This window comes from Ornithorhynchus anatinus, chromosome 5 (genome assembly GCF_004115215.2).
Source record: "Ornithorhynchus anatinus isolate Pmale09 chromosome 5, mOrnAna1.pri.v4, whole genome shotgun sequence".
NCBI classification, from domain to species: Eukaryota; Metazoa; Chordata; class Mammalia; order Monotremata; family Ornithorhynchidae; genus Ornithorhynchus; species Ornithorhynchus anatinus.
Window position 1 is genome coordinate 13,074,255 of NC_041732.1, and position 13,666 is coordinate 13,087,920.

General features: G+C 50.8%; 1 protein-coding gene across 1 annotated transcript; it reads right to left on the reverse strand.

Annotated features, from left to right (window-relative positions):
- Window positions 1-501: 501 nt before the first annotated feature.
- Window positions 502-9,025, reverse strand: ODF3L1 (outer dense fiber of sperm tails 3 like 1). Its single transcript, XM_001509499.4, has 4 exons — window positions 8,511-9,025; window positions 6,726-6,836; window positions 5,373-5,486; window positions 502-1,249 (listed from the first exon to the last, which is right to left on the reverse strand). The coding sequence occupies exons 1-4, from the start codon at window positions 8,629-8,631 to the stop codon at window positions 786-788; spliced, it is 810 nt and encodes a 269-aa protein (XP_001509549.1). The 5' UTR covers window positions 8,632-9,025; the 3' UTR covers window positions 502-785.
- Between the last annotated feature and the right edge of the window lie 4,641 nt (window positions 9,026-13,666).

The following is a 13,666-nucleotide window of genomic DNA, read 5'->3' on the forward strand; positions in this document are numbered from 1 at the left end:
TATTCATTTATTTATTTATTCAATCAATCGTATTTATTGAATGCTTACTGTGTGCAGAGCACTGTCCTAAGCGCTTGGAATGTACAATTCAGCAACTGATAGAAACAATTCCTGCCCCACAATGGGCTCACAATCTAAAAGGGGGAGACAGACAGCAAAACAAAACAAGTAGTTAGGCATCAATACCATCAAATAAATAGAAACATAGATATATACACAGACTCTAGACTGTGGGCTCATTGTGGGCAGGGAATATGTCTGTTTATTGTTGTACTGTACTCTCCCAAGTGCTTAGTAAAGTGCCCTGCACACAGTAAATACTCAATAAATATGACAATGAATGAATGAAAAGGTGAAGTGTAGGGGTGAAGGGGCAGGTGAAGGGGAGAGGTGAAGGGGCAGATGAAGGAACAGGTGAAGGAGACAGGTGAGGGAGATGTGGATGCCCTCATTGGGCAGCAATCTGTTCCATTTCTATTTCCACAGAGAACTCCCGCTCTCTTAAGATCAATAGTCTTTTATTTTATTAAGATAAAATTCAGTGGGATGGAGGACAGTGGAGGACGAGGCTATCAGAGAGGGGAAGGGTCTGGGCAGAGAGAGGACTCCTGTCTACAGGAGGGTGCTGGTGCCAGACACCCGGCACTCTGAGTCCTGGGAACCCCTGAAGCGGCTCCCATATCCCTGCAAGGGAAGTCCCCTACTCCCCCAAGTACTCCCCAGTCCCCCATGCCCCCGGCCTCCCCGGGCCACCTGGGCTTGGACAGGAAGGGCAGGCACAGGGATCAGTCCTTCACATCAATGACCAGAGGGGTGAGGTAGTCGGAGTGCCTGATGTGCAGGGTGCAGGCAGGGGCCCGGGGCTTGTGGATGGTCACCCGATGCACATTGTAGGCCCCTGGACCGGGCCCCAAGCTTGAGCCCTTGGGCGGCTGGAGGCGCAAGGCCAGGCTGTGGCAGGGACTGCGGGTCAGGAAGGTGTCAGGGTCCGGCCGGGAGTAGGCAGCGGGGCCAGGCCCCCGGACCAGGTCTTTGTTGAAGGCCCAGAGAGTGCAGGTGGAGCCCAGGGTGGGGCCAGGCCCACGTCCTGGGGGCGGCCGTGGCAGGGAGTACTGGCCAGGGCCAGGAGTGGGGTCCGACACGCGGAAGGGCCACCGACTCCCCATAGAGAACGCCGGGGCGCAGCGCTCTCCGGGCGGGGGCACTTTCTCCCAGTGATAGGTCGCCGGCTCCGGTGTGGACTCCGTCCCTGCAAACAAACAACAGCAGTCAGACCGGGGACCAGCCTGTGGGACTGTGGGGCTGCGGGGTTGAGGAGTTGCAGGGAAGCTGAGCTGTAGGGGCTGGGGACAAGGAGCACATCTGCTGCCCAGTGTGGTGCTCAGACAGTAGGAATAATAGTAATAATAAGTGCAGAATTTATTAAATGCTTATTCTTTACCAAGTGCTGTGCCAAGCACCAGAAAAGATACAAGGGGCTCACAGTATATGTTGAAGAGAGAACAAGTATTTTACCCTCATTTTACAGATGAGGAAACTGAGGCCTAGAGTGGTTAAGTGACTTATCCAAGTTCACACAGTAGACAAGTGACCCAGGCGGGATTAGAACCCGGGTCTCCTGTCTTCCGCTTCTATACTGGCTCCATTAGGCCATACTGCTTCACTAGAGATCAGTCAAGACTGTCAATTTGGTTATTGACAACCACTCACCCCATCGCCTCCTCCTCCACATGGGAGACAAATCAAGGTCAAGTCTATCCAAATTTCCAGGTCCTCCTGGCCAGTGCTCTTTCTCCTCATGGGCCAATCCCGACCTCCCAAACCCAAGCCCCAGCTGGTCCAAGCTCAAGTCCATAAGGAATGAGTATTAGCGGCTGGAAGCCTGAGGTCTCAGTCCCCACCCGCCCCGTCTTCAGCTCTCTGCTCTCTTGCTCCCCCGCCTCACTCCACAGAGGACTGGATTAGCTTCTGTTTGGCTGACAGAAGTACAAGCCTGTTGCTGGGCAGGGAGGGTAGAGATGGGGGGCAGGCAGGGGATTGGTGGGTGGGGAATTATTCAGGACTGGGGGGCGGGGGAAGGGGAAGGGGATGGGAAGCACGCTGGCAGCTCCAGCTGTGACTCCAGTCTCCCAGACCCACCTCCTCCACCCGCCTGCTGGGAGGGCTGGTCTGCTGTCCCCTGTTTGGTCTGCTGTCCCCTGTTTGACATTTTCCAGGTCCCTGGACCCACCTCTCCACCTCCTCCCTCCCAGCCCCAACCCAGGCTGTATCTGCCAGGACCATTGGCCCTCTGAGCTCAAGAAGGGCCACTGGCCTAGGAGCTAAAGTTTGGATCTAAAGTTTGAAAGCTGGTGGCCAATAGGACTGCCCATTTGAGGTCTGCAGATTCAAACAACCCGGGTCTCAACTCCTCGACCTCAGATTTCTCAAGCTGGACCAGAGAGGAGCAGGGGGAGGATAGTAATGTGGCCCAGATCCCCTCCTCTGTCTTTCTCCAGCCTCCTCAGCCTCCTCTGGACTCCTCCTGCATCCTCTTGGAGTCTAATGTGATCGGCTCAGGGCAGATCGTCAGGTGTCCCCAGTGGGAGGCCAGAGGCAGGAGCTGGGGGAAGAGGGAGTTCTCAGCCCCCTGTCCTGGATCATGGCTTCTTCCAATCCTCTCCATCCCTGTGGATGTAGGGCAGGACGCTAGCATCCCTGGGGTGGCTATCCAGGGGTCAGCCAGCTAGGGAGCTAGGAGGAAGGGATAATTATCCCAGCACTGAATGGGGGAGAGGAAAGAAGGGGATTTGATGGGGTTGGAAAAACTGCTTCCATTTTTGGGAGGGGGGTTGAGGTGGGGGGGCAGGGTCTACCCTTTCAAGATCCTGGTGGCTCCTATTTCAGGGGGCTCAAAGGAATGCCAAGTGCCCACTGGCTCCTCAGTTCACCAGGGACCCAAGTTCAGAGAAGAAGCCATGGAGCCTCAAGGAGTCATCCAATCCATCCCTCTGCATCTGGGAGGGACCACTCTTAAACTCAGGAAAAAAGAGGGGACAGACCCTCCATCTGGTGAGCCCTCCGCCCACTCTGTGCCACATAGTGCCCACTTCAGCAGCTCCTGTTTCCTGGGTGGTGTACCCCTCTCCTATTTCTGGGGCAAGGAAACTGCAATGATCTGTCTCCATTTCCTGCCTGGCAGCTCCACCCAGGGTGAGTGACGGCCCTTTTAAACGTGTGGTTTCGGTGGGGTCTGAGCTTGGTGGCAGCGGCGGCGGCAGTGGATGGGCGTTGTGCCCCCGTGGTCGGGCTCAGAGCCAGGGGCGCACATAGGATGGCCACCCAGGTCAGGAGCCAGCACTGGGAAACACGCTGTTCTCCGCTCCCCTCCTTGGGCACCTCTCTGAACACCTTCCAGCCTCTAGGAGGTTTCTGCAGCGGGGTCCTCTGGGTGGATACATGGAAGAGCCCTACAGCAGGATGAGAAAGCACTTGCCCTCTGATGATGGGGTGGGTGAGCTGGGGCAAGTCACTTAACCTTTCTACGCTTCAACTGATCAAAGAGAGTTGGAGGGGAGCAAATGAGCTAGTAGCCATGAAAACACTTGATGACTTCAAGTAGAAAGGCAGACTAGCAAGAATAATGGTGGTATTCATTACACATTTACAAGGCGACCAGAAGGCAAAAGACAAAACAGCATCAGGCACTGCAAACGTCAAGCATGACAACACAAAGAGGGAAGGCCTTTTTTTGTGCTCACTGTAGCCAGGATGGGAAGGTGGGTCTCACAAAGGCCTTTGCAGCCACACGAACTTTCATTAAGTGAACTTCACCATCAGCGGAGTCTTCTTCAACTATGAAGAACAACTTCACATAGAAATTTCAATCTTTCCTGCCAGACTGTAAGCTCCTTGAGGGCAGAGATGGTGTCTATCTATCTTGGTGCCAAGCACTGGAGTAGATGCTATAGAAGTAGATTGGTCACATTCCCCTCTCTCTAACAGTGCTCTGCACGTAGTAAGCGCTTAGCAAATACCAACATTATTATTATTATTATTACCTGAGTCACACGAGGCTCGCAGTCTAAGGAGGGGGGAAAAGGAATATTTTATGATCTCTTGTCATCCTCTGCTTTGGGCTGGAAGTCAGCAGGAGTCTTCCAAAAGTTCCTCCAGAGTTGAGAGGTCTTACTAAGATTGTGAGCCTCATATGGGACAGGGACTGTGTCCAACCTGATTAACTTGTATTTACCCCAGCGCTTAGAACAGTGCTTGGCACATAGTAAGTGCTTCACAAGTATCATAATTATATCATTATTATTATTTTCCTCCCTCCTTAATAAAAATAATGCCATTGGTTAAGCGCTTACTATGTGCCAAGACTCTACAAAGTGCTGAGGTGTATGCAAGGCCATCAGATTGGACACAGCCCCTGTCCCTGTCCAAGCGACTCATCCAAGATGACAGAGCAGACAGGAGCTAGAGTTGGAATTAGAACCCAAGTCCTTCTGACTCCCAGGCTCATGTTCTATGCATTAGGCCATGCTGCTTCTCTGTTTCAGGGCCAGCTCCCCTCTGCCCTGACCTCTTCTAGGGGAGTTGGTTAGGCCATATGACCCGGACCGAGAAAGTAGGTGCTCTATTTAGAGGCAAGAAATGACAACGGTCAACTCCAAAGAGAGCCAGTGGGGTGTTAGGGTCTGTACAGCCAAGGCTGATTACCCCAAAGAACTTTTGGGCATTTGCTTGGTGGCCCAATGGATTATGTAGAATAGTAAATAATAATAATAATAGTATTTGTTAAGCCCTTACTATGTGCCAGGCATTGTACTAAGCACTGGGGAAGGTTCAAGCAAACTGGATTGGACAATCCCCATGCCATATGGGACTCACAGTCTTAATCCCCATTTTTCAGAGAAGGAACCGGAGGCCCAGAGAAATGAAATGGCTTGCCCAAGTTTACCCAGTAGAAAAGTGGCAGAGCTGGGATTAGAACACATGATATTCTGAATTCCAGGCCAGTGTTCTACCTACTACCTCATGCTGCTTGCTCTAAAGATGGCCTTTAATAAGTTCTACTCTGAGCCAAGCCCTGTGCTCAACTCTGGGGCAGAGACAAGAATCCTATCCCTCATGGGGCTTACATTCTAAGAGGAAGACCCTAGTAGAAAGAGCATGGGCTTGGAAGAAATATCTGTTCTCCTTCCTACTTAAACTGTGAGCCCAAGTGGATCAGGGCCTGTGACGGACCTGATTAATCTGTAGCTACCCCAGTGCTTAGAAGAGTGTTTCACACATAGTAAGGACTTAACAAATAGAATAATAACAAACAGGTATTTTATCCTGATTTTGCAAATGAGGAAAGCGAGGTCCTGAGAAGTTAAGAGACTTACGTAAATTGGGCAGCCGCTCGAAAATGGAGACCTGTGGGCTGTGGGACATTCCGAAGCGGGTGAGATTTGGGTTGAAGTAATAGCAAGGTCCAGGACTGCAGGGGTCAGAGTATCCTGCAAGAGAGTGTCAGGAGGAGAGGAGATCCTGAATGATTCCTCCCAAGCCCTGCTCCCAGAGGTCATCTAGTCCAGCCCCCTGCTTTCAGGACCTAAATTAAGCTAGGAATTCATTCCCATTTAAGTTCTTGCCTCCAAGTTTGGCTCTCAGACCAGAGACTCAAAGGGAAAGTCTCCTTAGCAAACATAACAACAGAGCAGATCACTACTGTCCAGCTGTCACAGTAGCCTGAAGCCTGCACTTAAAGGGGGTCCTTGGGGTAGGGGTATGGGGGAAGGGGAGCTTATTTGGGGTGGGGATGGTCTCCAATGCGATTAAGTCTGCCATCTAGAGCCATTTTGGTAATGCAACCCATGCCATCCAGTTCCACATATGCCAAGAAAGGATGGCCCACTTCAATTGACAGGGAGTGTCCTTTCCTTTGGATACCCAGACCGGCGCCGGTTCCTTGTATACCAAGACCAGCCTCCTCTCCTTCAGATGAGCCAGAGTCTCAATGAGAGCATCAGCTCCTCATGAGCGGGAACAGGCTTTATACTTTGGTTGAACTTCCCAAGTACACAGTAAAGGCCCTGGCACTCAGTAGGTGCTCATTCAATATGATTCCCACAAATCCATTGCTTCCTTATGGGGAAATGCCAGAGCCAAACTAAAGGAGAGGTTGTAGAAGCGTTCTCTGGGAAGGGTTGTTGGGGAAGAACCTGGAAAATGGATTTGGCCATCTAGGAAAATTAGCTTTAGCCCACAGGCTCTGGACCCAGAAGATACTGCTGTCTCAAGCAAGTTTGGAAAATGGTTGCCGTACCCCCGCCCCACCCCATTCAGTACCATGTTTCTCCAGGTGACTCTGAGACTCAAGGGCATTAGGTGCTTCACTTGTCAGACCTGATCTTGGCCAGGATGGGCTGGGGTAGATTTTTCAGGTTGGTTAAACTGCAGGCTGGTAGACAGTTGGACTTAAATGCAAGCCTGGCTTATGTATTGTTGGGGGCCAATGAGGATGTCTGCAGGGCTAACCTGAGGTTCTTACCAACAAACCCACATCATGTAGGGTATCATCTTTGCTCTACCAGTGCCATCTCCCTGGGGCAGGGCTTGGCTAGAAGATGAAAGAAAGCTAGAGGAAGAAGTTCCTCTTTTTCACCTTTCCTCCTCCCCTCCCCTTCCCTCTGCCTTCATTCTCCAAGCCTGCCTCCCAACCCCTGCTCCTCCCCTCCCTCACCCCTCAGCCTCACTTTTTCCCGAGTGCATGATGCGGAAGGTGTAGGCGGGCTCCCTGAACATGGTGATGTCATGGTCTATGTATCCAGTGCAGGGCTGCCGGGAATATTTCCCAGATCCAGGACCTAGGGAAGAGGTGGAAACACAAAAGAAAATGTTAGCCAGGCAGAGTGGAGGGATGACACTGAGCCAACCGGAGCCCAGATGCCTCCAGAGGGAATTTGGAATTGCCCCTGTGCCACAGAGCTATGGAAAGCATGAATAGGGTGTCCAGGAAGTCACTGTTTTTCCCCTAAATTTCCCTCTTCAAAGGTTCAGGGTGACTTATGATCGGTCATATAAATTTGCAGAAATCTTGAAAGCAGCATGACTTAGTGGAAAGAGCATGGGTCCACAGAGTCAGAAGAGCTGGGTTCTAATCCCTGCTCTGCCGCTTACCTGCTCTGTGACTTTGGGCAATTAACTAACTCTGCACCTAAGTTTTCTTCTCTCTAATATGGGGATTTGCTACCTATTCTCCCTCCCCTTTAGTCTGTGAACCCCAGGTGGGACAGACACTGCATCCCACCTGATGATCTTGTATCTACCTCAACACTTTGTTAAGTTTTTGGCTCAGAGTAAGTGCTTAACAAACATCACAGTGACTATTAATATAATCTTATCAATCCCAAAACAGGGAGGGGCCACCTTTAAGGGAATTAAGTCTGACAGTAAGGGTAGCAGAACAAAAAAGAGAAGAAAAGAAAGGAAAGAGAAGCCAGAAGGAAAAAAGGAGAGCACTTCAGACTGTATCTCTTAATCCCATTGCGTTCTCCCAAGTGCTCCTGTCAAAAGACATTCATTTAATTACGGTATCCCCTGTCCCCTCTCCCCATGCCCCCTCTCTTGGGAACACACCTGTTTATAAAAAGAAACTCCTCTTTGCAGGAGGGATTGTGTGGTGGAGACAAGTATGTGAGTAATTAAGATAGATACCGGGTTCATCTCAGGGACCCTGCACACTTCTTCCAGGCTGTCCACCCCTCCTCGGGCCCCTCCTGTGAGGAACGAGCTTCACAGAGACACAGTTCCCATCCCTTCTTTCTGAGGGGGCTATCCCAGTGTGGGGTGACGCTGGTTACTATGGTCCCCAGTGAAAATCAGCTGTTTCAAAGTGCCTGTGAACAGGGGCTAGGGAGGGGAATACAATAGCTCGGAAACAGGGGTGGGAGGGGCAGGGTACTAAACGCTACAGGGCCAGAGTCTGCACAGAATTCCCTATCTCGACATTACAGTAAGCTACGTGTGCATCCTAAAGGACTCTACGTACACACACTGTGGTACGGTGACATCAAACAAGACACTGTGTGCACGCATCATGAAAGGGTGACATCATATAGGATACTACACATGCACCACTATGGCAGGGTGACATCATACAAGTTGCACACACTGTGACAGAGTGACATCATACAGAACACTGCATGCATGCACCATGAGAGTGTGACACCATACATACAGGACACTGCAATGACAAGGTGACGTCACACAGGATGCAAGCACTGCTACAGAGTGACATCATACAGGGTACTGCACGTACACACACTGTGACATCACAGAGGACACTGCACCTGCATGCAGCAGACAACAACCTACAGAACATTGGGTGTACACCGAGGGTCACACAGTGACATCATGCGGACCATGGGGGGTGGGTAAATATTTCCCTACTTGGGGCAGCCAGTCCGAAGGTACCAGTGGGGTGTGGAAGTGAGGGGTGGAAAGTGGTGCTGGGATGGAGGGGTCCCCGTACCACTCACCCTTCAGTTTTGTCATGATGACAGGAGTGCACTTGGTCTCCTGCCGGAGCAGTCTGGGCAGCCAGGTGGGACGACTGCCACTGCCATCAAATGGGGCTTTGCCCTTCTTCCCCTCAGCCATCTCCTCTGGCAGGAACTCCTCCTAGAACCCCAGAGCCTGACTCAGCAGCTGAGAGCCCTGGCACCACCCAGGTCATCCAACATGTCCAGACCTGCTGCCCCCCTCTGCCAGGATCACTCCTGAATCCCCTTCCCAGCCTCTCCGCAGTGTCCGGGTCTCCCTGCCCCAAGGTCAGAAGCGGGCCGGCTGAGGTAGGCTGCAGCTACTTGGGGTTTTCTCTTTCGGGGACAGAGGTCAGGAGGCAGGCGTGGGGGTAAGACGCGGCCAAGATCCGGCCAGGTAGCTCTCTTGGACGCATCCAACTCGAGGAACTTCCCCTCCCCCTGGGGCAGAAGCAGCTGCTGAGGTCGAGAGTAAGCTGGAGGCTCCCGGAGAATGATGTCAGGTTGGAATCTTAAAGGGATGTTTGTTGTCCTGTTGCCATGGCACCGGGGCAATGGCAAGGGAGTTCTGCTAGACCGCTCCCCCGGAACCCCGGGAACTTCAGCAACAGCTTATCCTCGACTTGCACCTACCCCTGAGCAAAGCAGACCCTGATCTGGGGAGTAGAATGGACCTGTAGCTTGGCCCAGAGAAAGGGAGGTTTTTGCCCACAAAGAAGGAAAAGCAGCTCAGTAATCAATCAGTGGTACTTATTAAGCGCTTACTCTGTGCAGACCTACCTCCACGTCTGGTTTCAAAGGGAGGGGTGGTGCTTGGGGAGACTAGGGGAAACTCTTGTCCAGCTGACCACTGGCCTGTATGATCTTACCTGTGATGGCTATTGTTTGCAGTGGAGGGTTCCGAGAGTAGTGAAACTACACAGGGAGGGTAGCCAGGGACCTCCACCCTGCCGGATCACCAGTAGTAATAATGGGAAGCAGCCTGGCCTAGTTTGGGAAAAGTGTAGATCTATTCAAAGTGCACTGGCCTGGGAGCCAGAGGGCCTGGGTTATAATCCCAATCCTGCCACTTCACTGCTGTATGATCTTGGACAAGTCACTTAACTTTTCTTTGCCTCAGTTCCTTCATCTGTGAAATGGGGATTCAATACCCGTTCGCCCTCCTACTTAGTGAGCCCCAGGTGAGACCTGATAATGATGATGATGATGATGACGATAATAACAACAATAATAAAAAAAATTTAATTGCTTACTATATGCCAAGCACTGAACTAACCACTGGAGTAGATACAGGATAAGCAGGTTGGACACAGTGGCAGTTCCACATGAGGCTCACGGTCTATGTAATCAATCAATCATATTGTGTGCAGAACACTGTACTGAACACTTGGGAGAGTACAACAGAGGGAATAGAGATGTTTCCTGCCCATGACAAGTTTACAGTCTAGAGGGAAAGACAGATATAAATTAGGGATAAGTAAGAAGTGCTGCAGGACTGGGGAAGGGGTACAGAGGAGAAACAGAATGGTGTGGGAGAAGAGGAAATTAGGGCTTTAGCAGGAGATGTGCCTTCATTAAAACTTTGAAACGGTGAAGTGATCGTCTGTCAGGTATGAAGGAGGACATAAAGAATCAGCATGGTATAGTAGATAGAGCATGGGCCTGGGAGACAGAAAGCCATGGGTTCTAATACCAGATCTGCCACTTGTCTGCTGTGTGACCTTGGGCAAGTCACTTCACTTCTCTGTGCCTCAGTTACTTCATCTGTAAAATGGGAATTAAGACTGATTAGCTTGTAACTACCCCATCGCTAAGAACAGTGCCTGGTGCATGGTAAGCGCTTAACAAATACCACCGTTAATATACCAGGCCAGAGGCAGGATGTGGGACAGAGGTTGGTGGCAAGATAGTTGAGATTGATGCCCTGTGAGCAGGTTGGCACTAGAGGAGCAGAGAGTGTGGCCTGAGCTGTATTAAAGGAATGAAGTAAGGTAGGACGGGGGGCAAGGTGATTGAGTGCTACAGTAATAATAATACTAATAATAATGGTACTCGTTAAACCCTTACTATGTGCGGAGGACTCTTCTAAGCACTGGGGTAGATCCAAGTCAATGAGGTTGGACAGTGCTGGCCAATGGTAAGTAGTCTGTTTGATGCGGAGGTGGATGGGCATCCACTGGAGGTTCTTGAAGAGTGGGGAAATATGGACTGGAGAAAAATGACCTGGACAGCTGAGGGAATTATAGACTGGAGAGAGGAGAGACCGAAGGCTGGGAGGTCAGCCAGGAGGCTGATGCAGTAATGAAGGTGGGATAGGATAAATGCTTGGTTAAACGTGGTAGCTGCTTGGATGGAGAGGAAAGGGTGGATCTTAGCAATATTATGTGAAGATTGTGACAGTTTGAATATGTGGGTTGAATGAGAGAGATGAGTCAAGGATAATGTCGAAGTTACGGACATGTGCACCTCTCAGGGTCACGCCTGGAGAGTTTCCAGTCCTCTGCCAGTCTTGACTACAGGAGGAGAGTTAAGCAGAGGCACATCCATTCCATTCCCAGCTTGCACAGTGGATAGCGAATAGAAAGCAATCTGCTACAAGTCAAAACTCACCTGTGCTGGGCAGCGGTGGCATGGAGAGAGTCAAGGGTGGAGATTCGGGTTTACTGAGCAGAAGGAAGCAATGGTAAACCACTGTTGTACTTTTACGAAGAAAACTCTATGGATTCACTTCCAGAACAATTGCAGATGGAGGTGGGGTGCTCTGGGAGAGATGTGTCCATAGTGTTACTATGGGTGGGACATGACTGGAGAGCATAAAACAACAAAAACAACAGGCATGTGAGACAGGGAGGATGGTGGTGTTGTCTACAGAAACATGCAAGTCAGAGGGAAAACAGGGTTTTGGTGGGAAGATGAGAAGTTCTGTTTTGGACATGTTAAATTTGAGGTAACCATGGAACATCCTGATAGAAATGTCCTGAAGGTGTTGAATTCCCAATTTACAGGTGAGGAAACTGAGACCCAGAGAAGTGAAGTGACTTGCCCAAAGTTATTCCTTAGGCAAGTGGTGAAGCTGGGTTTAAAACCCAGGTTTCCTGACTCCCAGTCCAAGGTTCTTTGCACTAGACCTCACTGCTTCTGAGTTCTTCAGGCCCAGTGGCTATGGCAGCCCGGTTTTTAGTCCTTGCCTGATGAGGCAGGAAAGGGTGACCGAGGAGAGCAGCCTGGCCGGGAAGGGTCAGGATCAGTAATGTATCACATTAAGCAGCATGGCGTAGTGAATAGAGCACAGGCCTGGGAGTCAGAAGGTCATGGGTTCTAATCCTGGCTCCCCCACTTGTCTGCTGTGTGACCTTGGGCAAATCACTTCACTTTTCTGGGCCTCAGTTTCCTCATCTGCAAAATGGGGATTAAGACCGTGAACACCACGTGGGATAAGGGACTGTGTCCAACATGATTTGCTTGTATCCACCCTAACGCTTAGTACAGTACCTGGCACAAAGTAAGTGCTTAACACATGCCATCATTATTATTAAGGGGAGGAAAATCAGAAATGAACAGCAGTTGAGCAGGATTGCTTTCCACCCACAGGACCCTCTTCCTGAGGCTGCTGGGATGGTGTGAGGTGGCTCAGAGTGTGGAGGAGAGGGATGTTCTCTGTAACAGCTTCCCCTGCACCCCAGGATCCAGCCTCCTTCATGGGGTCCTGCCCCATCACGCCACCAAGGGCAGGACCCTGGGGCTTCTGGGGCCAATCTGCAGGGTCTGATCCTGGCCAGGGTGCAGGGGCCTCTCCCCCAGCCCACACTCCGGCCTCCAGGCAGCTTTTCCAGGGAGCTCTGGGGGCAAAATGGCAGTTGGACAGAAAATGAGAAAAGAGCTGCATCCAACTGACATCCGGCCACCAGTGTGGCTGGTGCCTTGGGAACAGGCAGGCGGTGGAGGGTAGGGAGAGGTCAGAAGGCCCCGACCGGACAAGGCATCCTGGGAAAGCCGGAAATCTCCCACTACACTCTGTGGGCTGAGCAGCCTCTGGTCTTGTCTCAGGAGGGGAAGTCTTTTCCACCCGCTTTCCCACTCCTCCTCAGTCCCCGGAGGACCCCAGAAGGCTTGCTCAGAACTTCTGTCTGGAGGCGGAAGCCTGGGAATAAGTTCAGGGGCAATATCGGGGATGGGGGAACAGTGGAGGGGGGAGACGGGGGGGGGGGGAAGGGAGGAAAAGGAGCCCATTTAATTGACCCAGAGAAGCAGGCTATGCCCAGAGACCCCCAGCTCCCTACTGGGGTTCTGATCATCGGATCACATTTCCAGGTCCTGCTTTGAGGTCCCGAATGGATTTAGCTCAGACTTCAAGGAGGGACTAGGGTCGTGTGGGATATGTCGAGCCAAGGACATGGGCTGCTCTCCATAAATAACTTTTGGCCATGCAGTTTCCCAGCCCATTGAAGTGTCTTATATCTGCACGTTTGAAACCCAGCAGAGACCGAGAGTTATGGATAGGAATGGGTGGTGAGGCAAGAGAAAGGGGGAGGAAGATAAATGGCATAGCCTACTGGAAAAGACAGAGTCCTGGAAGTCAGAGGTTCTGGGTTCTAATCCAGCTCAGCCACTGGCTTGCTGTGTAACTTTGGTTGAGTCACTTCACTTCTCTGTTTCCTCATCCATAAAATGGAGATAAGATGCCAGTTCTCCCTCCACCTTAGACTGCGAACTTCATGTGGGTAGGGACTGTGTCCGATCTGGCTATCTTTTATCAACCACAGTGCTTGGCACATGCTAAGTGTTTAACAAATATCATTATTATATTTGCACTGTTCTCTCCCATTTTTTCATAGTGTTTTTTAATGGTAAATACTAAACAATTTAGTAGTATTTTTACAGTTCTGAGCTCTGTACTAAGCACTGGGGAAGAATAACAAATAGAAATTGTGCACATTCCCTGTCCCTCAAATATCTCACTTGAGCTTAATATAGTAGTCTGCAAACAGTTGCTTGGTTGATTAATTGATGGGACTTGATGAACAAGGGGCAGATAGGGAATAGAGGGGAGGAATGGAAAAGCGAAAGGGTATGGGGAGAATAGAAAAGAGACAGAGGAAGAAGAGGTTCATTGAAGGCATAGTTGAATTATCCCAAAGGACATTTGGAAGGAG

Bases quoted from the DNA above. Each gene is read 5' to 3' on its own strand.
- ODF3L1 (XM_001509499.4), bottom strand. From the start codon at position 8,631: ATGGCTGAGGGGAAGAAGGGCAAAGCCCCATTTGATGGCAGTGGCAGT. The intron at 6,837-8,510 runs GTGAGTGGTACG...CCTCTTCCCTAG, and splicing joins CATCATGACAAAACTGAAGG to GTCCTGGATCTGGGAAATAT. The intron at 5,487-6,725 runs GTGAGGCTGAGG...ACTCTCTTGCAG, and splicing joins CATCATGCACTCGGGAAAAA to GATACTCTGACCCCTGCAGT.